Consider the following 24,745-nt stretch of genomic DNA (forward strand, 5'->3'; position numbering starts at 1 on the left):
CCGACTTGGGGAAGTACCTCAAGGTTACAGAAGATCACAGCTAAATAAAACTGATTTCAGGTAGGTAGGGTCAGGTAACATAACAATGTTTCGGAGTAAGGTAGCCAGAACTATTAGATAGGGTTAGGGTAGATTGTGTTACAGGTGATAGGTTACGGTACCTGCTTACTAGATCAGACTGTACGCTGTTTGAGTAAGGAGTTTATGTAAAACATAATTATGTCAGTTATGTAGGAAAATACTATACTACCCTCCTTTACTATTTTTTTTTTTTTTCAATTGAAAATTTTTCAGGTATTATTATTTCATAGTGTGATATGGTAATAAAGCCTTTTTGGTGTGTTATTGCGCTGTTTCCTAATTTAAAAGGGTTATCGTTTGTATATATATTGAATTTTGCTTGTAGTGACTATCATGTTTATTATGGAAACCCCGCTTGGTTCTCGGGCACGGATTTCGGCGGGTAGGTCATCTTGGTTGAAATTGTTTCTATCCCTGGTTCTAACAGCTAGGAATTAAAAATAATCTTTTTAGGTTTGAAGGTTTACTGAAAAATGGACTATAATACAACACTGTTACTTAATGAAGCAGAAAAACAGCTTAATGTCAATATGTGTGATATCCCCTCGTACAGTCAATAATTTTTAAATAGTTTTCTTATAAAGAAAAAAGTCCATATGTAAAGTCATTCCTAGCAAATCAAACACATTTGGTGCCTACAAAATATCAATCAATTTTTCTGGTGTTTTGCCAATTCGGCGTCGTTAAAGTACGTTAATATAACATTCATATCCCGTTGCTCACAATATGCTTTGGCGATGATGACCAAACATTATGGATGAATTTAATTTATTAATTTGCTTCCGACTTTTCTCTTTTAGAAGACATTTTTCCGATTAGCACAGAATGGTAGCTGAAAAAATTAGCCACAGTTAGATTTTTTGTCCACTAACCAGGCTCAAACACTCTTTAAAGATAAAATTAGTTTTTCCTAAAATAATAGAAAAGCAGACTTTATTGACTTGCCCTGACGACCCGCCCATCGTTCGCATCAGCCTGTAATATCCCACTGCTGGGCATTGGCTTCTTTCCCCGTGTAGGAAAAGGGGAAAAACCACTCAACAATATCAACTAATAGATTATTAATTAGCGTGATTGCACTAACAAAATCCATTTTGTCGAAGCTTCTAATGTGCTAAATTTATACCATTTATGTATAAATATGGACTGACTGCCTGTGGTCGTGTGAAATAATAGCGGTTATAAAGCGAAGAGACACGAGCAATATATACTGTTTCGTAGGAGATGATTAAAAAAAATGTGTAAATACCCTCAAAAATATCTATAATAATTAGTCTTCTTCTGGTGGCTTCTTTCCACTTTCAAGTATGCCTAATTTAAAAAGATTCGTGAATTTGCATTTTCCCTACTGTACATATATTGCAAAGAAATTGCATTTTATTTCATACGACGACAATTTGTAAGATAGTTCAATTTATTTTTCTAAATTTAAGCCTTTTGATTATTTACATTAATTAGGTCACAATAATATTATAGTTGATTTACAGTTAAAACTAATGTAAAAGTTATTCTGTGTAAAAGTTATAATGTTCAAAATCTGTTTATTTCGCTGTCTCTAAATCTTTAGTTTTTTTTTTTTTCAATTGTCAATAGCATATTGGAATTTCGACGCAAGTTATCAAAACTTTACTTTCATTTTGTTACTTCAACGTAAAATTGGAAATGACATTTTAACAAAAAACCCGCCACATACATTGCAATTTAATTTATTCAGTACGACTAAACGACCTTTACTACTTGTACAGCGTTCATATTCTAATAAATAGTTATTGTTATGCAAATGAGTCGCGGTTTACCAGATAACATTATGACAATAGAGATCATTTTCAACTCTTCTTAGAACACGGAAAGTTAAGATTAGTTTGTAACGATTTATGTAAATATATTTTATAGTAATATCATTTGTTTTCGTTGCAATTATAACATGATTTTATTATAGAATTTTCCGTTTAGTCATTAATTATTGTCTATGTACATGTTTACAGTAATCTATACTCTACGGTTAATTTTAAACGATTGTCTGTAGACTGTTTAGAGGCGTTACCATTGTCTATGGTGTATTTCTAACGGCCACTTAGTGTAGTCACAGAACAAAACTAATCGCAAATGACATTACGTGGCTGCTAGAAAATATATTCGATACTATTTGAATTGTGAATTTTTAATTGTTTAATAAAAACGCTGATGTTGTCCGAAAATTGATATTTTATTTTACATACATAATACAGGTGAGTATTTAACGGTGGGTGCTCATGTTTAACTTATATTTACACATTCAACATTGGTATAGTTCAACATCAAAAATACAAATTATGTTAAGTCACGTTCAACATTATTTCTCCTAGTCATCACATAATCCGTTCCTGTTTCAGTGTAAAGCTAAAAATATAAGGTTTGAAACCCGTATTTTTCAGTAATGTACTATTACGATATATATATACCTAATTGCTTTTGAAGGATAAGTGCCTTTTCACATCGATGCATCGGGTTTTGAATGAGGTTTGGCCTCAGTTCAAATTTCAATGGTAATCAAAAAATTACCGCAGTTTCCATCGAGAACAGGAGTATCGTACTACGTGTTGGGATGTAGGTTTTCAGCGTTGTTTTATGAGCCTTAGGTTACATCATTTTTAATGCCCAATTATTTATAATACCAATATTTGATAATGTATAAACTGCAATGTCAACTGCTCTGAAATAGAACAAGTGTTGTTCATTGCGCGACGATCTAATATTTGACGGTCGGAACACAACATCACAGTTGTCTTCAATGAGCGAGAGTCTTCTCGAGTGTGCTTATCTCGTCAGTTGTTTGAGAAGTCAAAAGTAGACTATGATTCAAGATTTGGTCCAATTTTTGTGTAACCGTTGTTATTACGAATATTCTTTGATGTAACACTGAGTCACTTGTTAGTACGAGCTAGCGTGCAATATCTGCAAGCCGTAACAGCAGCGACGCCCGGGCGCTACGAGCACCACCTGGGCGGCCCGAGGCGCGAGTGCACGCCGTCGGGGTAGAGGTCGTCGGCGGCGGGCGCGAGGCCGGCGAGGCGGCGCGCGGGGCGCGGCGTGGCGCGGCCGGCGTCGCGCGCGCCGCGCTCGGCCGCGTGCGTGCGCTTGGCGGGCCGCTTGCCGCCGCACTGCGCCTCCGCGCCCGGCCTCGCCTCCGACTCGCTGCCGTCGGCCAGCGAGTGCGCGCTGCGGGCCTTGTGTAGCGAGAGCCGCAGCGGCTTCCGCGGCGGCGTCGGCCTCGCCTTACCCTCGTCTTCGTTCCTCGAGTAGTGGCTGAGCCTCGACCGGTTCTCGGAGCCGTAGTCGAGCCGCGGCGAGCTGCCGTACGCGTCGCCGTTCGGGAAGTCGGAGCACTCGGACTCGAATTCGGACGATTTTGCGCTCCTCGAGTGCAGCTTGGACGACCGTCGGCTCGATTTGTGCGCGTTCTCGAGTACTTTGCCGTCTATTCGGTTGTAGACGTAGTGCCTCTCGGATTCTACTTGAATGTTTTCTGCGCTTTCGTTCTTTTTCATTTTCCGAAGCCGCTGCGAGCGCTTTAATTGTTCGATGATAGATAGAGTCTTTCTCTCGGCCCAATTCGTCTTTTTGATGCTTTCCTCGATTCGTTCGGCGGCTTTTTTTATTTCCGTTCTTCTCTGATCATACACGCTCGACTGTGAGTCTCTCGTGTCCAAATCGCTGTCGGATCTGAAGTTGTCTTCTTTCGATTTGCTGTATCGGTCGGTCTTCATGCGTTGCTTTTCCATATGCCTTTGGTTCCTCTCTATCATTCTAATAGCGGCGTCTGTTTCTGTGCTGTAATCGTGAATGCAGTGATGCGAAAGCGAGTGGCGCATACGACCAGCTCTGTGTTCCAAACTGTGTGAACTATGAGATCGACGATTTGGCGTTGGCGAAGTTTTTGGAGAGGTTGCGACTCGAGATGATGCGCCTGAAGCGTTTGACCTGGGCCTCACTACTGGTAGGTTAGCTTCTGCGCCGTCCAGCCCAGGAAGCTTCGCCACGATGGCGGTAATATCGGGTCCCTTTTGGAACACCTGCACCTCAGACTTGGGACTTGTTTTGGTGTTGGCCTGCGGTTCGCTCGTGATGTTGATGTTGGTGACGTTCTTCTTTGTTTTATTGACGGTAATACAGCTGTCATTACTGCTTACTGACTGGAGCTGTAAAGATACAGAAATTAAATTATTATTTTTTATTTACTGGCTGTTAGCTTGCAGTTACGAGTTCGATCCCCGCTCATGACAAACATTTGTATATGCCATACAAGTGTCTGTAGTGGCTGGCTTACTGCTGGGCTTTTGTGCTCGTATGTTATGTGTACTAAACTCCCGACTCTAGAGAAAATCCTACTGATTGTCGTTGAGTGGGGTTGTGTTCTTGTAAAGTGAACCTAGAAAAAGAATATTCAAACTAATATCTACAATTTTTCACACTTAGAAACTCGTTTGTCGTGTTATTTGATAACTAATAAGTGATAGTCATAAATTATCCCTATTTAGTAAAAAGAAATATTAATTTCCGACCGCCATCTTTGGGGTCTGTGGATAAGCGTGTAGGTGCCGACACAGCGGCCTCTATCTTTTTTCGCTCCCGGTCAATACACTGATTGTATCTCCGATAAATCTAGTTTAAAATAACGGCATAGATAATATAGGGAGGCTGTAGTGTTTTAAGTGAGGGAGGGCACAGCGGGAATTATCCTGCTCAAAATCTGGGACGGCCCGACTGTGGAACTACCTCGACCTTACAGAAGATCACAGCTAAATAATACTGCTTTCAAGCAGTGTCGTGTTCCAGTGGCGAGTAAGGTGACCGCGAGGTTTTGGTCGCTTGCGATGCTTCTGTTGTTGCAGGCGTGTATAAGCTGCTAGTCTGTAACAAGAGCGACCTGCGGGTGGCGGTCCAGCAGCTCGGCGACCTGCTCCTCGAGGTAGGAGATGCGGTGCGTGAGGCGCGTGTTGTCCGCCCGCAGCCCCTCCTTGGCGCGCTCCGCCAGCTCGGCCGCGGCCCGCAGCGCGCCCAGCTCTATTCGCAACGCCGCCGCCTCCTTCTGCGTTACATGTTCTACTTTTAATACAAATTCGGGCGTTAAAGACAGGATAATTATGTTATGATATAAGCGTTATTCCTTTTTGAAGTAAAACTTCTTTACGAACGCTTGACTTGAGGAGTAAGCTGGTGAATGCGCGACGAGAGTGTTACGAAAAGTGTGAACGGGCGAGGCGAATGTAGCAAGAGAGAGGTGCGAGCACACATTTTCTTTCTCTCGTAGACAGTTCTCGTATATCTAAGACACACAGTGCAGGCCTATTGCTAAAGAAGTTTTACTTCAGTCGTGTTGTCTAAAGCACGCTCGTTTTTTTTTTTCTTACTATTGTTAGTTTGTAAGGTATTTATTAATTGTTTTTGGGGTTATTGCTCCGCTCTTAATTTACATGGTACGGTATAGTTTGATGTATATTAAAACCTACAACTTTTCTCGATAAACATAAATTAAAATAATTGTGTTCTTCCTAAACGAATAAATACTGAATTCAATTACATCGACAAGTAATACAACGTAGGTAGACGAAAAAAAATTATGTGGTGTCATGGGACACAAGGTAGGAACGAAGTTCCTTCGGATAGTATAGAAACAACACAATATGAAAAAAAAGTGTTGAATTTTATATATATTTTCTAGTTCTTGATTTTTTTTTTAATTTTTTTTATTGTTTTTTAATTAAGTACATAAAAGTATTTAGGAAATTTAGTATTTTAGAAAATAACAAATACCTAACTAAACTATTAAGTGAAATAAAAAAACAGGTCTTTATTTATTTTTGTCGACAGTACAAAACTACATAACATCACACTCACTTCAGCCTATCGCAGTCCACTGCTGGACATAGGCCTCCCCAAGTTCGCGCCTCACATCCCGGTCTTCCGCAATCCTCATCCAGCCTACACCGGCAATCTTACGTAGATCGTCGGTCCAACGGGCCGGAGGACGTCCCACACTGCGTTTGCCAAGTCGCGGTCTCCACTCTAGGACCCGTCTACTCCAACGGCCATCGGTCCTGCGACACAGATGACCAGCCCACTGCCACTTCAACTTGCTAATTCTGTGGGCTATGTCGGTTACTTTCGTTCTCTCGCGGATAGTCTCATTTCTAATCCTGTCTTTGAGAGAGACCCCAAGCATAGCCCGTTCCATTGCACGTTGAGCGACTTTAAACTTGTGGACCAGTCCCTTGGTCAGTGTCCACGTCTCGGCTCCGTATGTTAACACAGGCAGGACGCATTGCTCGAAAACTTTTGTCTTCAAGCATTGCGGAATCTTCGAAGTGAAGAATATGTAAAACTACATAAATAATTTTTAAAAAGTTTACTAGTAATATTTAGTTTAACAAACGTCATATTATACAGTCGTGTGACTGATATTACGTCACTTCCGTTACATATTTTTCTTACGGTTTTAGTATCACATTTTTTTCAGTTCGGTCGCCCAGCCAAATGTCAAGTGTCGTTATCAAAGATTATTCAAAAAGCAGACATCAGATCTCGGTTAGATTCAAATAGAACCATGTGGCAAGCGCTAGCTTTTGAATAAAAAAAAATCGAAATCGGTCCGCCCAGTAAAAAGTTCAGAGCTAACATACCCACATAAAAAATACATTCGAATTGACAAGCTTCTCCTATTTTGAAGTCGGTTGAATAATAAAAACAGCGCAAATCGAATCCGAATAACTTGACCAATTATTATTTACCCAGTGATTCACGCATGAAAAATATTTAGACCGTAAAGAATGATTTGATTGATTAGTTGTCGTGGTCTGTGCGTTTGTGATTGTGTCGCGTATTTCCGGACCTCTAGCGATGGATTCTCATCCTTGTGGGAGACATTAAGTATATTGTTTATTTATTTATCCGTCCGACTCTAAGACCTGCCGAAACCATCATAAAGACAATGAAAAATGAAAACAACTATGACATAAAGCGCAATTTTTTTTTTGTCACTAGGTCGGCAAACAAGCGTACGGCTCACCTGATGGTAAGCGATTACCGTAGCTTATAGACGCCTGCAACACCAGAAGCATCGCAAGCGCGTTGCCGACCCAATCCCCAATCCCCCAGGAGGATAAATGTATTACAATTAAAATAAGCGCATATACACATTTACATACCACATATAAATAAATACATCTTCATTAAATTTAGTAATAAAATTATTTTAGAGTATTCGTCTGTCAATTCTAGTAGCTCTGTGGTACCTGTGTGAAGTGCGCAGATGGCGCTGTCGCGCTCTGCGCGCGCAGTAACACGAGGCGGGTCGGGGCTGCGGGCGACGAGCGCCGGAGCTCCTCCTGGTTACAGCACAGCGTCGAAGTACCGTTCACTTCCAGAACCCTGTGTAGCAAGCCATAATATTTGTAGAATTATTTAAATAGAAAAATAATAATAACGTTTAACAATAAATACCCCTTGAACGCTTCAGCCTGTAATATCCCACTACTGGGCATAGGCCTCTTTCCCCATGTAGGAGAAGGATCAGAGCTTAATCCACCAAGCTGCTCCAATACAGGTTGGTGGATATATTCCTTACTATGAGTACCGATCGCTATCAGGTGTACATGATAACAACCGGAACCGACGGCTTAACGTGCTCCACGAGGCACGGTGGGGATACCCACAAGGACTGCACAAACACCCAGACCACGGCAAACACCTGTATGGCCAATACAAATATTTGTCATGTGCGGGGATCGAACCCGCAACTTACTAAACTAAATACTCATTACATTTCGACAAATAAAAAAAATACAGCATTAAAAATAGTTTAAAATTACTGTTAACGTACCTATATAAAAAAAATTCAATTCTTGGTGTTGAAACACATGGTGCTTTGAACGAAAATGTCTAAGACATAATTCCTTGTCACTACATTCGTCTTATTCGATTATAAAACTAGTATTAAACTGTAGTAAAGTGAGATCATTGTTAAAAGTCAACCCACTCCCGATACATACAGCATTAAAATTCAACTCATCCTACGGTCATTATTCACAAATTGATAATCCCCTATAAATAATTATACGAACCGTATAAATCGGAGCAATCAATATTTATTAATAACGATTAATAAAAATCGACACGCATCGCCGCTGTCCAGTCATTAATTCATAAATATCGCAGCGTAGGTATTATCCGATGTTGCGACGATAAATCCGATGTAACGAATGTCGAATAATAATATATCTGATGCAGCCTGACATTTGTTGTTCGAGGGGTCCGTATAATTAAAACACAGCAAATTTTGTATTATAAAACATAGATTAAAAAAAATTACAATTTGCGCTTTCAATTTCTTTCTTTCTTTTTTTTTTTGTAGCTTTTACATTTGTACTAAGAGTTGTAATGGAACCTTTTTGGTCATCAAAATTTTTACCCATGCCTTTTGTTTAACATCATGGATTACGCTTATCCTACAGACGATTTAATTATATATTGGACCGCTCTGCTGTAATGGTGCGTGTGCCGTGTCGGCGGCGCCTAAACACCGACGATCGCGGGTTCGATTCCCGCTCTGAGTGGATATTTATGTTCACACAAATATTTATTTCCAGTCTTGTTGTTAGTCTTTGTGGGTCTCCCCACCGTGCCTCGGAGAACACGTTAAGCTGTCGGTCCCGGTTGTTATCATGTACACCTGAATAGCGATCATTATTCATAGTAGGGAATATATCTGCCAAACCGCATTGGAGCAGCGTGGTGGATTAATCTCTGATCCTTCTCCTACATGGGTAACGAGTAGCCCAGCTATGCCCAGCAGTGATATATTACAGACTGAAGCGACATATTGACAGTCAGATTGTCTAGTAAAGCTAGAGGACGTGATCCGACGCTGACGATATTTTTCAAATGCATGGTCATCAACATTAAAATGCTAAACGTTTTGCCCATAATTATAACTTAACATCTCATTGGTTATAAACTTGGAAGTTTTATTGATAAGCAAGCAACAGTTTTATGACAACATAAAACTTTACGTCTTTACAAGGGCCAGAGTAAAAAGTCTTTAGCAGACTAGCATATTATGAACTCAAGATTAAATAAATGACTACGAAATGTGGGTTTATCGGCGCTGGCTTTAATGCATAATGCTTGTATTTGATTAATGATTGTATTTGTAATAGTTAAACAATGTATAGGAGACTTTCATTCTAGAGTTTCATGTCGGTTCCTTGCTACAGAACCTACATTTCTCATCGATGATGAAGCCACTTTACTAAGCTGACCACCTACTGTATAAAGTGATGATTGAAATGTGCTCTTTCGACCTACTTGAACAAAATAAATAATAAATAAATATCATATAACATACACACACGGTCGTCTGTTCCTATGGTAAGCAACTTAATGCTTGTGTTATAGGTAACAGCCGACTGTTATAACTATTTTTTTATAAACATACATAGAAATAATACATATATAAATATATAAAAACAAATATTATATTACACCCAGACTCAGGCGGGAATCGAACCCGCAACCCGCAGAACAGAAAGCAGGGCTACTACAAACTGCGCTAACAGGCTAGTCCAAAGTTTTCGATTTGTAGTCCCTCGGTAGGGTGAGGCATTGGAGACTACCTAGACCTATACCCAAACTTTATTACGATATTTTCTGCCCAATTCAGCCAACCCGCAGTGGAGCAGCGTGGTGGATTTAGCTCCGATCCTTCTAATACATGGAGAAACAGGCCTATGTCCAGCAGTGGGATGTATACTCGATAACGATCGATAGTCAGCGATCTTTAGTGCATAGGCTCACTTACTTAATCGTTTGACACAGAATACTTTCTGCTGCATCCTCATTTTATTTGTAACTAGCTGATCCCGCAAACGTTGTTTTGCCATATATGTTATTAACCCCCCTTAGCCCTATAACTTAGCTGTATGAAAAATAAATGTTGGCCGATTCTCAGACCTACCCGATATGCACATAAAACTTCATAAAAATCAGTCCAGTCGTTTCGGAGGAGTATTGTAACATTGTGACACGAGAAGTTTATATATAATATTTTTCACTGAATTTTTTGTTCAATTAAATGTAGCCTATGTCACTCCTGAATAGTGTAGTTTTCTGTTAGTGAAAGAATTTTCATGATCGGATCAGTATTTGCGAAGATTACCCCCTACATACAAACAAAGTTATAAACTTTACCTCTTTATAATATTAGTATAGATACCAATGCTGTAATAATATCGACGGGTCCCAAGAACAAAATCTTATGGAAAAATAAGATGAAATCTGTTTTATTATTGATTCGTATTAAACATGCAAAAAGCTACATGGCAATATTTTTTATTTATTTATTGGTCTTTTAGTTTTCTAAATACTCAAGCGAACATCATCTTATCTACAATGTACTGCAGCGAACAAACATGTATTCACATATACAAGCTTGTTCTTTACACTCCGAAACCGTGCGTGCCGCGACCCATCGTCATTCACGTGTTTGTACTCGGCAAAGTCGGAAATTTTAGCAAGACATCGAGAATTCCTCGAGAACTCGGTTTAATATCGTAATTTCAGGTTTCGTGATTAATAAGTGACTGTCACAATGTCTGGTGTATCTAGAAAGAGAGAATATTAAATTAAGCCCTTTTTTGGATAAAATTAGTGACGATCCAAACTACTTGTAGCAACGAGGACGAAGAAATCTCTAAACAAGGTAAGTAATAGATATTTTTTTTTTCATTAAGGTAATTAAAAAATAGTTACTGGTGTTACTTTATAACTCTAGAAAGTAATTTGCCAAAATTATCTAAAATGCGTATCTTTTGGTCGTTTGTTAATTTACAATGTTGTTCTACAGAAATCTATAACCCATTTAATCGTTCCTTAACAATCAACATATTTCATTTACCTATATTTTATAGACACTAAAATACTTAATTGTAGTGTATTTAATTTTATCCCAGTAGTTTCACATAAGTTTTCGTTCGACAAAAATCAGTTTAAAGTCAGTCATCGCTTTAGCACATACGACCTTGTTGTATGAAATTGTACCCAAAAAATGTTGCTGTATCTAAATAAACGATTTTGTTTGTCGTATAAGTTTTAACATGCGAGCATGTTCTACTCAAAAGTATCGAATTTAACCTCTTTTTAAGAAAAAAATTATAACTAGAATATAAATCAATAGTTTTTAAATATAATACCACACAAATGAAATACATTTTTATTTTCATTTTGACAGAATCTGCCGGTCAACGTAACACCAACATGTCTCTTTTGCCACCAACGGCTCAGAATATCGACGTCGATATGGCAAAAATTTGGCATGTTTTTGATGAAAAGGTTCACACAAACGTATTAGGCTATCAACATGAAGTTAATACCGATATTTTTCAAGCCAACTGCGAGCATCTTGATTCACCACCTCCTCATTTAGTACAAACCTCACATCCTGACGAAGTGCTTACACCATTAAATATAGAAGTAACCTCTAGTTTAATAACTCACCAGCTGTTTACATTAAAGAGTTTGAGAATTTGAAGATCCTAGAATTTCTGTGCCATATATAAATACACATATGGTTTTAGCTACTCCAATGCCTTCCCCCGTTAATATACACATAAAATGTAATGACCCTTTTTGTCCCGATCATACTAGTTGGGTTGATTCAATTCGATTGCTAAACATTAGTGCATCTAACTTAATACCAGAAATGACGCGAAAGCAAGGATCAAAGAAACGTTTGGTACATGAGCAAGACTGGTCTGACGTGAAAAGAAAAAGTTTGCTTGGAAAGAGCTATGTATCAAAGCGAGGTAAATTTGTTGGTGAAAAAATAATGGGAAAGCCCTGTAGTTGTAGGAATAAGTGTGTGGATAAAATAACAAAAGAACAAAGACTGGAATGCTTCAATAAAGAACCACGCGTCAATATCGCGAAATCGTAAATAAAAACTATAGAACAAGGAGCCAAAGAATTTCGTTTCTGGTCAGATAGTTTTGCTGGCCAAAATCGGAATATATTTGTCTTTTTTTTCATATTTTTATACAGCCAAAAAGTACAAGGCATCAATCACACATCGATTTCTTGAAAAGGGACATACGCAGAACAAGGGAGACAGTGTGCATGCCCTTATAGAGCGGTCCTCTTCTTCAAAAACTATTTACACTGTAGATGAATGGCATTTACTTGTAAGAGGGGTAAAAACAAAAGGAGAACCGTATGTAGTAAAAAATATGACACAAGAAAATTTTCATAATTTTAAGGTTCACATAAATGACAAATTGTGAAACAAGAATATCTAAGATTTTATTTTTGTGTTACCCACATTAGGAATTCTAAACATTTTTGAATATCATATCAAAAATTGACCGCTCCAGCGGGGTTCGAACCCGCGTCTCCGACGTACCGTGTCGGCGCTCTAGCCAATTAAGCTATGGAACGATACACCCACTCGAGCGAAATTTTCGATATGATACTTTTTAATTTCGGTTTAAGCGAACCGTGGCGCCGTCTATAGTGAGCTCTTTACAGAAACCCGTAACTTTTTTATTCAAAAATGTTTTGTGAAACAAGAATTTTAGATAACAGAAAATATTGTGGACTAAGATTAAGGAAGTTTTCGTTGATAAATCGGAACCGAATAAATTGTATTATAAGTGTAATTTAAACCAAAGAATATAGACACCCCCTCTCTTCCCGTGGGTGTCGTAAGAGGCGACTGAGGGATAACAAGGTTCCAGTAGCACCTTGGAACTTAAGAAGCCGACCGATGGCGGGATACCCATCTAACCGCTGGCTTTTTGAAACACACAGGCCGAAGACGGGCAGCAGCGTCTTAGGTGCGACAAAGCCAGCCCTGCGGTCACCAACCTGCCTGTCCAGCGTGGTGACTATGGGCAACACACATGAGTTCACGTATTTTTGGCGCGAACTTGTGGAGCCCTATGTCCAGTAGTGGATTGCAATAGGCTGGAATGATAATGGAATGATGAAATCAAAGAAACTTATGAATGCTTCATTGTTTTCAGCGATACAAGAAACTCAGCTAATATTTTATCTGTATTAGAGTATGCTTATTCGTCACCTCTCAAGCTAACAAAAGCTAAATATAAAGATTTACTGAGCATGTGTGATTCTGGTGTCATAAATTCATTCAATGCAGTATTCTTTAAATCTTTACCATATTATAATTCTGATTGCAATGATGAAAGAAACGATATACATATATGACGATGAATCTTAACCATAATATTGATTTATGTAATAATGATAAAAAGTTTGAGACTTGTTGTTGCTGTGATTAAAAAACTAATATAAAATATAAAAACTAAGTAGAAAGTTTAGGACTTAATTAGTAATTGTAATTGAAACTGTGATTTTAAATAAGTATTCTCCTGAATGGACCAAGAAATAAGAGTAATTGTTTAATTTTTGTTAAAGTTTATTTTCTTTTATATTTTATGATGATTTATCTAGTAATAATGAGAGAATTTATAACACCTATTTGACGTTTGTTTTGTAACGAAGATCCCACTGTGCTACTTTTATATTATTAAAGCTTTGATTATTAAAAATAATTGTGTTTCCTTTAATATAAATGTGCACATACTATTATATTGTCGACTAAATTATCGGAGAAAAACATCATATGTTCACATGGGTTACTATTTTTTAATTCAATTTCCTAAAACAAAATCGTATATTTCGATAAGTGCTAGGTAGTTCCGAAGAACAAATCCCTATAATATTATAAGAATTAATTTTAGCCTAAAATAAAAGTTAAAGTCTTTATAAACATGTAGAAATAAATAAACAAAGTTCCTGATTAGCTTTTGCAATGATTTTCCAAAGATCATCTTTATTTGCGTAAGTAGTAAATGATTGTATTTTAGCAGAACTTCTAAGCTACATACTGTGATTTGGTAATTTTGCAGATACGATTTTGTTCTTCGGGCCCGTCGATATGGTATGTTAGATGAGGAAAGTAAACTCACCTGTCCCCGGGCTTAACGGCAGGGTTCTCCGCCCACTCAACTACGAGCCCCGCGCCTCGCGGCGTCGCGCTCCAGGTGCCTTCTCGTACCTCCGCAGACACCAATGACGCAGAACCACCGTACTCACGCACCGTGCTGGAAGCAAAATGGAGTTCAAAATTCATAACAGATTTATATTTTATATATGTGATAAAAGAAAAATAATGAATTAGATTACTAGCGAGTTCTGTAATTGTCTGGGTCCATCGTGAAAGTACCCATCGATTTTTGAAGTAACTTATTTACGCACGCCTTATTTGGGGACTAAGCTAGTTAAAGAATGACGAGCGCGATACGAAAACTGTGATCGGGCGAGACGAACGGAAGTTGAGAGTGAGATATATTAAGTTAGTGAAGACAGAAAGAGAGTTACTAAAGAAGTTTTACTTTAGTCGTGTGGTCTAAAGTACTCGTTTTTTTTTTTTTACGGAAAATACTATTATCAAACATTTGCTTTAGTTATCAAAACCGCTGAGGTTTTGTACTTGAAAATCTTATCATCCCTAGAATAAATCCTAGCCATTAATTTCTATTGAATTTAAAGTTTGCAAGTAAAGTAGTAGTAGTATCGTATAAATTCAGTGCTGTTTCGACTATACTGTCGGAGAGTGGAGAATATTGAGGCTATTTATCATAAGTAAATAATAAATAAATATCTTATAACATACACACATGGTCGTCTGTTCCTAAGGTAAACAACTTAATTAATACCTGTGTAGGCTCTAAAACTGGAAGTTTTTATTTCTACTACTACGCGACAAAAAAAAAACACACCATAAAACAATATACTACACGCCCTTAGTGCTTAATATATTAAAATAATAATTTAAAAAAAAAAAAAAACAAAAAACCCGCCTGCGTGAAGAACAACTAATAGAAAATCAACTGAAAAAGCTGGAACAAGATACAAATTCAATATGCACAAAAGTCAGCGAAATAAATAGAAACAATATCAAACATTTTGTGCTGTACATTTAAAATATATTAATACGGTAGTCCTTCGAAACTTTATGCAACGTCGCAGATAATATGCAGTTTAGTTTTACAAACGTCATATTATACAGTCGTGTGACTGATATTACGTCACTGCCGTTATATATCTTTCTTACGGTTTTAGTATCACATTTTTTTCAGTTCGGTCGCCCAGCCAAATGTCAAGCCTGCTTTAAGGAACTTCGTTTCAAAAAATAAGGCATTAGTAACAGACAAATACTGCCAGCGTCGGACCGCGTCCAAGCTTTACTAGGCAGTTGCAGGACTGTCGATCTGTAGGATTTTAATTCATGATGTGTAATAAAAAGCGTGGGAATTTGAGAGCCTATGGATGTTAAATTTAAATAATAATAAAAAAATTGACTTCGCACTTTTATTGTCTTATGCTGTTATGCGATATATTCGATATTTATTGCATCGAAATAATGTAAATAATGAAACGATACGTAATAAAATTTAATATTCGAGTACAACATCCTGACACCTCCCTCCTTGGAAGTGGTTTATCGTATTATAAGCACTCATTCGTCTCGCTACGATTTACAAGACAAGCGATAGTGAGGTGTTACTGTACGGTATTTAATGTGTATTCGTGATCCTGGCCCGCGGCGGTGCACTGACCGTGAGTGGGCTGCGGGCCTATCGACCGTTTAGCAGAGTCGAGATGTGCGGGTACGAGTATGGAGTTACGGGTTACGGATCGGGACGCCTGGGGCGGTTCGCTGACCGTGCCGCGTCGTGGCTTTGGGAATATTTTGAGACTATTAGTTATTATTTTCATTAGCACAAATTAATAGTTATATTTTCGGTAATAATCTAATATTCAAACGATTTTATAATATTCAAATTAAACGCCTTAATTTAAGCGCTTACATTTAAAATAGGTGTGCTACGGATTTACCATGTTTTACTAACAACGTGTTGAAATACAATTCATTGTATTTGACTCCCACGATGTGATTACGCATAAATGATTTAACTTTACATTATTCACATGTACTTATAAGATATCGAAACCATGTTCACCCTACAAATTGATGGTAAGACCTTGTACTCGACACCTACGACCTCTTTGGACTTTCCTCTGTATTGTGCAGCCTTATTCGTTAATACATTTAGAAGCGCAACCTACGTCTTGATTTTGTTGATCAATGTATTATAATTTTAGTTGTGCGTAATATTAACTATCGCACATATGAGTCGCAATTTGGATAATTATTCTGTCTGATGGATGGCAATGGATGACATTATGTAACTATATAATTATTTATTGTAACTTCAAGATTTATTCGGATGCTACATTTTATACAGAGGTATAGGTCACAGCAGGAAATACAATCTGTGTGTGGAAGCGACAGCATTATTATTTCATATTCTTTGTTCCTACAATGTTATATTTAACTGCAAGTTTTTGGAGTTATACCTACTTCTCTTGGCGCGTATTCAACGAAGAAGAAGTTAGCAACGTGAAGTTAGCTAGCCAATGAAGTACAACTTCTTACCGTACATACATAAGTACACACACTTTTTCAGATAGTAGGTACCTATATATGCATACACATGATCTAAATTCTTATTTTGTTTATCGTGTTATAATATTATCAATTAAAATAAAAGTCACTTTTAGAAAAACCAACGTTTCTTATCTAAGAAAATTTCTTTGAAGCATAAAACTTAATTTACGTACTGCAGCAACAGAAAAACACACAGCCGTAAATCTTAACTACATTAGCGTCTATTATCTCTGAGGTTTGTAAAATGGTGATAAATGCTTGAAAAGTTTGGAGCAAGTTTTCCCACGATCGCTACGCGTACGCAACTGCGTTTAGAGCCATTCCACACGAACAGTACGGCGTCGCAAAGTTTTTACGGCGGCGTCTCTGCAGCGATGAAAAGAGTGTTGACTAGGCTAATCGTCTTTCGAATTTTTATTTTTAGAATACAAATTGCCTAGGTGAGAATTTTTGAAATTAGATAATCCACGTCGATGCTTTCCTCACTGTCACTCATTTTTTTGCATAACAACACCATGCACCCGTCCATTTGCTGCGCAAACATTAGTCGTTGCCAATTCGCTCTACTTACACTCTTCACCGTCTGTAACTATCTTTATACTTTGTTTGTGGTGTACAATAAAGTATAAAATAAACAAATAAAATAAATACTCCTTCCTGTCTTGTCTTAAGACGAATGAGTGTGTGGTGTGGTGACAGAGTAGGTATACTTATGTAGGAATTTAGGAAACCGCAGCGTATTCGCAAAGACGCCGCGTCGCAACCGCACCGTATCGTGTGAAGGGCTTTAAGTCATAGGCTCATGAGGAACGTGAACGCACCGGAGCGATAACAGAAAATTACACTCAATTCGTGTTAAGATGCAATTTAAAATATACGTACCTATAACCTAACGGTTTGTCATTCTACTAATTTGTTATTTACCAGAGACATTCAAATATGTGTCTATGTCAAAACCTAAAATCACCATTTTCGTTGATATTCATAATCCATTCATTTATTATTTAATTTAATTAGTTTTGTTAATCTAAAGTAATTTAAAATTTTCTTTTAAAAGCTATTAAAATATTTATCTAATATACCTCCTACGCAAGTCGCTCAACATGCAATGGAACGGGCTATGCTTGGATTCTTGCTTAAAGAACCCACAGAATTAGAAAATTGAAATGGGAATGATGGTCATCTGTGTTGCAGGACCGATGGCCGCTGGATCAAGCGTGTCCTGTGAGCGGAAACGCAGTGTGGGACTCTCTCCGGCCCGCTAGGCCGACGCTCTGAGTATGATTGACGGTGGAGACTGGATAAGGATTGCGGAAAACCGGGGTGTTTGACACGAACTTGGGGAGGCCTATGTCCAGCAGTGGACTGCGATAGGCGGAATTAACTAACTATACTCTTCCATTAAACATATGATTGAAATGCATCAATGCTCGGCGGCAAGATATTGTTACGACGGCGCCGAATAAGGCATACGATTATCTTGAACGCAAGCGCATTGCACTGACAATCAGCGCCTTCGATGCAAACTGAAATAAACATATTTCTTTATAGAAATAAAACATAAAATGCTTTAAACGGTGAAATTGCATTGAATTTTATTTATTTCACAGCAATGGCTTAGGTAATTGTTATGGTATCTAGAAATGGTATGAATTTGTTTCAATAAGGTTTTTATTGATACGAAAATGGGTACAGTCCTAAATTTGTAAGTTGTTAGTTCTGTTTATTGCGCAACTTAGTTTTACACTTACAATTAGAATCAAGTTTCTGATCTTAAGGGTTACACTTCACTTGAATGGTGTGATAATTTATAGATTTACTAGCTGACTCCGCAAACGTTGTTTTGCCATATATTTTATTAACATTCTCAACCTCCTCATAACTTACGGGAGTGAAAAATAGATGTAGGTCGATTCTCAGACCTACCCGATATGCACACAAAATAATATATAATAATATGCACCCACAAACACCGCGATACGAGAATTTTATATATTAGATTTCCTTTTATTTATTTTGTATTTACTTAGGAACAGTAGAGGTTAGATGAGGAAGATAGAGTGAGAGAGCTTTAGAGCGAGAGCGAGAGAGAGAGAGAGAGAGAGATAGAGAGAGAGAGAGAGAGAGAGAGAGTTAGTTGTAGGTGGCAACATTTTTTATAAAAAAATCTTAATTTTTAAGTAAGAAAAAAAAAACGTCTTTAATGGAGCTAATTCTAATATGGAGCAGCCCGACTGGGGTAGTACCTCGACCTTACAGACGACCACAGCTAAATAATACTGTTTTCAAGCAGTATTGTGTTCCTGTTGGTAAGTAAGGTGACCAGAGCTCCTGGGGCGGATTGGGGATTGTGGGTCAGCAACGCGCTTGCAATGCTTCTGGTGTTGCAGGTGTCTATAAGCTACGGTAATCGCTTACCATAAGGTGAGCCGTACGCTTGTTTGTCGACCTAGTGACATAAAAAAAAAATGTATTGTCATCTGCCTTAATCGGCTGGTTTCATTTTTTCTTCTTTTTCACAAAATTTGTGAACTCAAAAGGGGTAAGTCAAAAAAAGAAGTTTTAATTTTATCAAATCGTTGATTGATTTTATTTGCGTTAGATATTTGTAAAATTAATGAAGCCGATAGTATCAAAGCTACTGATTTTCTTTTTTTTAATGTAAACGAGACCTAACCTTTAATAAATTAAAAGGATTAAATTAGTTTTACGACATTGGTCTTTTAATACACGCTTCTTAAAGTTAGTTTTGATTTTGTATCAATAAAACCGACTACAAAAAAGGACCAACCCGCCTGCGGTTACCAACCCGCCTGCCCAGCGTGGTGACTATGGGCAAAACACATGAGTTCACGTTATTTTTGGCGTAAACTTGTGGAGGCCTATGTCCAGCAGTGGACTGTATAGGCTGTAATGATGATGATGATGACAAAAAAGGAGGAGGTTACTCAATTCGACCGTATATGTATTTTTTAATGTATGTTCGGGGATAACTTCGTCGTTTATTAACCGATTTTGATAATTCTTTTTTTGTTGGAAAGGAGATATCCCTGGTGTGGTACCATGATAAGAAAACCAGGATCTTATGATGGAATTCCAGAGAAATCGAGGGAAACCCTCGAAAATCCGCATAACTTTTTACTGGGTGTACCGATTTTGATGATTTTTAATTTAATCGAAAACGTTTATCATTTGGTCACATTGAAATTTCATCGAGATCTGATTACAGCTTTTGGAGTAATAGCGTATTTACTTGACAAATTTTTCATCATCTTGTATTACTTGTCGATATAATTGAAGTCGTTTTTTTTTCGTTTGCCTGCAACATAATTATTATTCTACGTACACTCAACGCTGGACTGTTTTTTTTTTCTATAAGTCGTGTTAATTACTCTTCAAAACATCCTCTATATACTAGACATACATTGATATACCTACCAATATATGAGTTTATAAACACAATATTCATACAAGGCGTTAAATAAAGTTACGTATATAACATACTAGTTCTAAGCTATTAAAAATGAGTCAAATAGAAACAGTAGTTTAGGCTCAAGACCTGACAATAGATTGTCATGGTTTGAGAAATTGATCAGGTCTATCATTATTTACTTTTTCTTCGCTTGTATCCAATGAATATGTCATTAAGACGGTTAAGCAAACATTCACTGATGCAATTAAATTGTTTTTATATAAAAAATGTTACCACAGAATGTCAATTCTCATTTACATGTATGTAAATCCTCTTTGAAACGAAACCTGTTTCTGTTGATGAAAGATTCCCGACTCCGATAAACTTAAATGTTTAAAACAAGCGCAAATCAATTAAGTTCCATCGAAAGCTTTTAATGATATCATTTTAAGAATATTTTATGATTGTCATGATACAAACTATAGAATGTAGACTATGGTTTAGACCAGTGTTTCTCAAAGTACTCAATATCGTTCCCGGGGATCGATTTTATTTTGTAAGGGGTGATGTCACTTACAAAATACAAAGTGCACATGTCAGAAGTGAAACATCTTTGGCAAATTTTTAAGTCTCGTTTATATTTATACAAATCTAAAGCTTTAGATTTCCGTTCCAGCGCCATCGACAAAAACGTTGCCGTTTCATCCGTAAAAATTGTACCCTCATTCGCCTAAAAAAAATTTACATCAAAAAACGTAAGGCATGTGCAAATGCATGTAATTTAAACTGGAGCTAAATGAGAAAGATCTTTTTACAATACATATTTTATATTTATCGTTTTTTAATAAAAACCGACTTCAATTAGATCTACCTACTGTATATAACGTAGGGCGACGAAAAAAGAGTCATGTAAATACTCATCATTACAGATAACTCAAAAAGCACTCGCTTTAGCCTGTAATATCCCACTACTGGGCCTCTATATAGACCTCTTTCCCCACTATAGACCTCTTTCCCCATGTAGGAGAAGGATCAGAGCTTAATCCACCACGCTGCTTCAATGCGGGTTGGCGGATATATTCCCTACTATGAGTAACGATCGCTATCAGGTGTACATGATAACAACCGGGACCGACGGCTTAACGTGCTCTCCGAGGCACGGTGGGGAGACCCACAAGGACTGCACAAACACCCAGACCACGGCAAATACCTGTATGGCCAATACAAATGTTTGTCATTTGCGGGGATCGAACACGCAACCGTCAGCGCAACAGATACAATCCATGGCTGTAACCGTTGCGCCAACGCGCCGTCACTCGGCGTCACGTACAAAAAGTACTCGTCAGATTTCAATTAAATTTAAATGAGACCACGTGACACGCACCACCATTCAACAATAAAAAGAAACATCGGAATCTTTCCACCCAATTAAGACTTACAACAAACACACAAAAAAGTAATACATTTGAATTAAGAACCTCTCCTTTTTTAAGTCGGTTAAAAAATATGAGTGTATCAACCAAAGTTCAAATTATTTTTAAGATATTAAAATTGTTCAATGACTACAATACGTCCTTTGTGACTGATGTGTAAGAGAGCGTAATCAAGCCGACCACAGACCACTTTCACGAGAGCTCTCTCTTTGATATGTAATAAAAAAATTAGTAGTCTATTGAGAAAAATTTCACCGCAACGAAATGAAAAGTATTTTATATCTTTTTGAGCTTCCGAGGTCATTGACATCTATACTAATATTATAAAGCTGAAAAGTTTTTTTTTTGTTTGTTTAAACGCACTAATTTCATTATTAACTGAGGTAGGGCACAACAGGATATTTCCTTCTCGAAATACGAAGCAGCCCGACGGGGGTAGTACCTCGACCTTCACAGATCACAGATAAATAATACAAGTAGTGTTGTGTTCCTGTTGGTGAGTAAGGTGATCACAGATCCTGGAGGGAATGAGGATTGGGTCGGCAACGCGCTTGCAATGCTTCTGGTGTTGCAGACGTCTAAAAGCTACGGTAATCGCTTACCACAAGTTGAGCCGTATGCTTGTTTTCCGACCTAGTTATATCAAAAAAGGATATACTGGCTGGAATTGAAAAATTCTTTTTACATCGGATAGCACACTTACCGACGAAGGCTACTTTTTCCCTCAAATTAGCGTGACCATGATTTGGTTTTTGCATTTTCTTTCGTTAAACTTTTATCACTCAGCGATAACATAGCATAATAGCAATCTACTTGTATTGAAAATAAATTAAGAGCTAAAGCTTATTATTCGGTTTAAAATTCTATAAATGTTAAAGATGTGTGGATTTAGCGACGCTGTATCTCATGCAAGATATTATCAATTTTTGTATTAAAATACAGTTTTTTTAAGACTACCTGCATAGTTTCTTGTAGATTCTTCTGCAGAATTTACATTCCGAATCAGTGAAAGCTTCACTTTTAATCATAATTTCCAACCAATATTAATGAAAACTTTCCTCCTTATAATAAAAATAGCTTCTGCACGCGACTTCGTCCACGTAGAATACTTGCTTTGGGCTAGTGCTAACTTTAACCCGAACCCGCAGCTTACGCAGCGTAAGCTCCCAAAAGGAAAAAAAAAACATTTTGAATCATTATTTATTGGTGCTCCGCTCCTATTAGTCTTAGCGTGATGGTATATAGTCTATAGCCTTCCTCGATAAATGGGCTATCTAACACTGAAAGAATTTTTGAAATTGGACCGGTAGTTCCTGAGATTAGCGCGTTCAAACAAACAAACAAACTCTTCGGCTTTATAATATTAGTATAGATTATTAGTCAGCATGTTTACAAAACAATTTTTTCTATCGGTAAATGTAAGTGGTTTTTAAAATGATAAAACTTTTATGTTATAAAAAAAAAAGTAATTGAAATTGAATCTGATACGTGAATGCATTCATAATTTCTTGATAAAACCGTCGCAGTATAACCTGTGTTTTTATTGAGCAGATCCATTAGAGGTATTTCTCAAGGACAGCATTCATATAGTGCAGAATGTAGATGAAAAAAAAGACGGAAAAAGCATTATTTCACAAGTATAAGTTGGTTCATGTATAAAACTTTACAATGAGTTTGTGACCACACACATGCACTTGCACATATTTTTTACACACAAAGTTTACAATATGTTGATTAAGAATAAAAATAAATATATATCTAGGTAGTTTTGTATTTGATTGATAAATAATTGCAATTTCAAAAATAATGATGGTACTAGTTGCATTGGTGACACTACGCTAGGATGAAATGATTTATCTATACAAACAAATAACATTGGAGTGTCTGTTTGCAATATTAAAATAACTGCTTTTTACTAAATGTATATGGGTGTATACACGGTATATAAGTATACCAAAATAACATTTTTTACAATTTTTGTTTATCTGTCTGTCTGTCTTTTTGTTCCGGCTAATCTCTGAAATGGCTGGACCGATTTTGACGGGTATTTCACTGGGAGATAGCTGATATAGTAAAGAGTAACAAAATTTTCTTTTATTTTAGAAATTTATTTATTTTATAACTCTGCGAACAGAACAATAACTTTTTTGTTAAATTCCATACGGACGATGTTGCGCTCACAGTTATTGTCATAAAATCATATGTATGACGGCGTCTTCAATATTTGAGAACAAAAGACATGCCGGAAGATTTGAAGTATTTGCAAGATGAAGCTTTAGTGCGCAGACGTCAATTTATATGGTATCCGGTCAAACATATAAGTTTTACAAACGCTCGAATCAAACTGTAATTGAATAATAATTAGTAAAAGCTCTGTTGAAATAAAGCGAATTTATTGTGCTATTTTATTATTGTGCTCTTGATTTTATATTTATATATACATTTCATGGGAAATTAATATATTACTATTTAATTTTTAGTTATTATATGCATCGATTTTATAGTTTGACCGATTTATCCATCAACTAAGTTCAACTGCAACCGTAATTTATAAATACGAGTACATATCAGTTGACATCCTTAATCTGTGTAATTTTATCGTTCGGAATGTTGGTAATACTGTGAAGACCTACAAGCAATGTAAAATAGGTCGAAATAATTGATTGTAAAATCAATTTTTTTACTGAGGTTAGGACAAAGCATGAATGTTGCGAAAAATTTGAAGAACCCTAACTGAGAAATTACTGCAACATAACAGATGCATTTCAGCCTATCGCAGTCCACTGATGGTCATAGGCCTCCTTCGCGCCAAAAATGGTGTGAACTCATGTGCGTTGCCCATAGTCACCACGCTGGGCAGGCGGGTTGGTGACCGCAGGGCTGGCTTTGTCGCATCGAAGACGCTTTACCGATGATTACATATAGTTAAATAATATGGCGAGCAAGGTACCCAGTGCTCCTGGGGAACGCTATGGCAATCGCGTATCATCAGGTGGGTTGTACGCGTGGTATGAAAAAACTAAAAATCATGTCACATCGTAACCGTAAAAGAGATCTATTAGATAAAGTTTTATTATACTTTTTTGTAAATTAAAAGAAACGTTAATAATAAAGATATAGGAAATATTTTCTACTGTATTCATAGGCAGGCTCGTGGGAATTATTAGGTAACAATGGGAACCGCGCAATTAATATTAATTAGAAGCCGCAAATAGATCGATCAAAGTCATTTTGTTTCCGCACACTATTCACCTA

General features: G+C 37.2%; 1 protein-coding gene across 1 annotated transcript in view; it reads right to left on the bottom strand.

Annotated features, from left to right (window-relative positions):
- Positions 1–3,047: 3,047 nt before the first annotated feature.
- The window catches only part of LOC123653908, a 50,891-nt gene continuing 29,193 nt past the window's right edge, over positions 3,048–24,745 (bottom strand). The window contains exons 7-10 of the mRNA XM_045589885.1: positions 14,100–14,234; positions 7,353–7,488; positions 4,988–5,149; positions 3,048–4,259 (exon numbers count right to left, since the gene is read on the bottom strand). Coding sequence (XP_045445841.1) covers positions 3,048–4,259; positions 4,988–5,149; positions 7,353–7,488; positions 14,100–14,234 — 1,645 coding nt within the window. The remainder of the gene's footprint in view (positions 4,260–4,987; positions 5,150–7,352; positions 7,489–14,099; positions 14,235–24,745) is intronic.

Source organism: Melitaea cinxia, chromosome 5 (genome assembly GCF_905220565.1).
Source record: "Melitaea cinxia chromosome 5, ilMelCinx1.1, whole genome shotgun sequence".
Lineage (NCBI taxonomy): Eukaryota > Metazoa > Arthropoda > Insecta > Lepidoptera > Nymphalidae > Melitaea > Melitaea cinxia.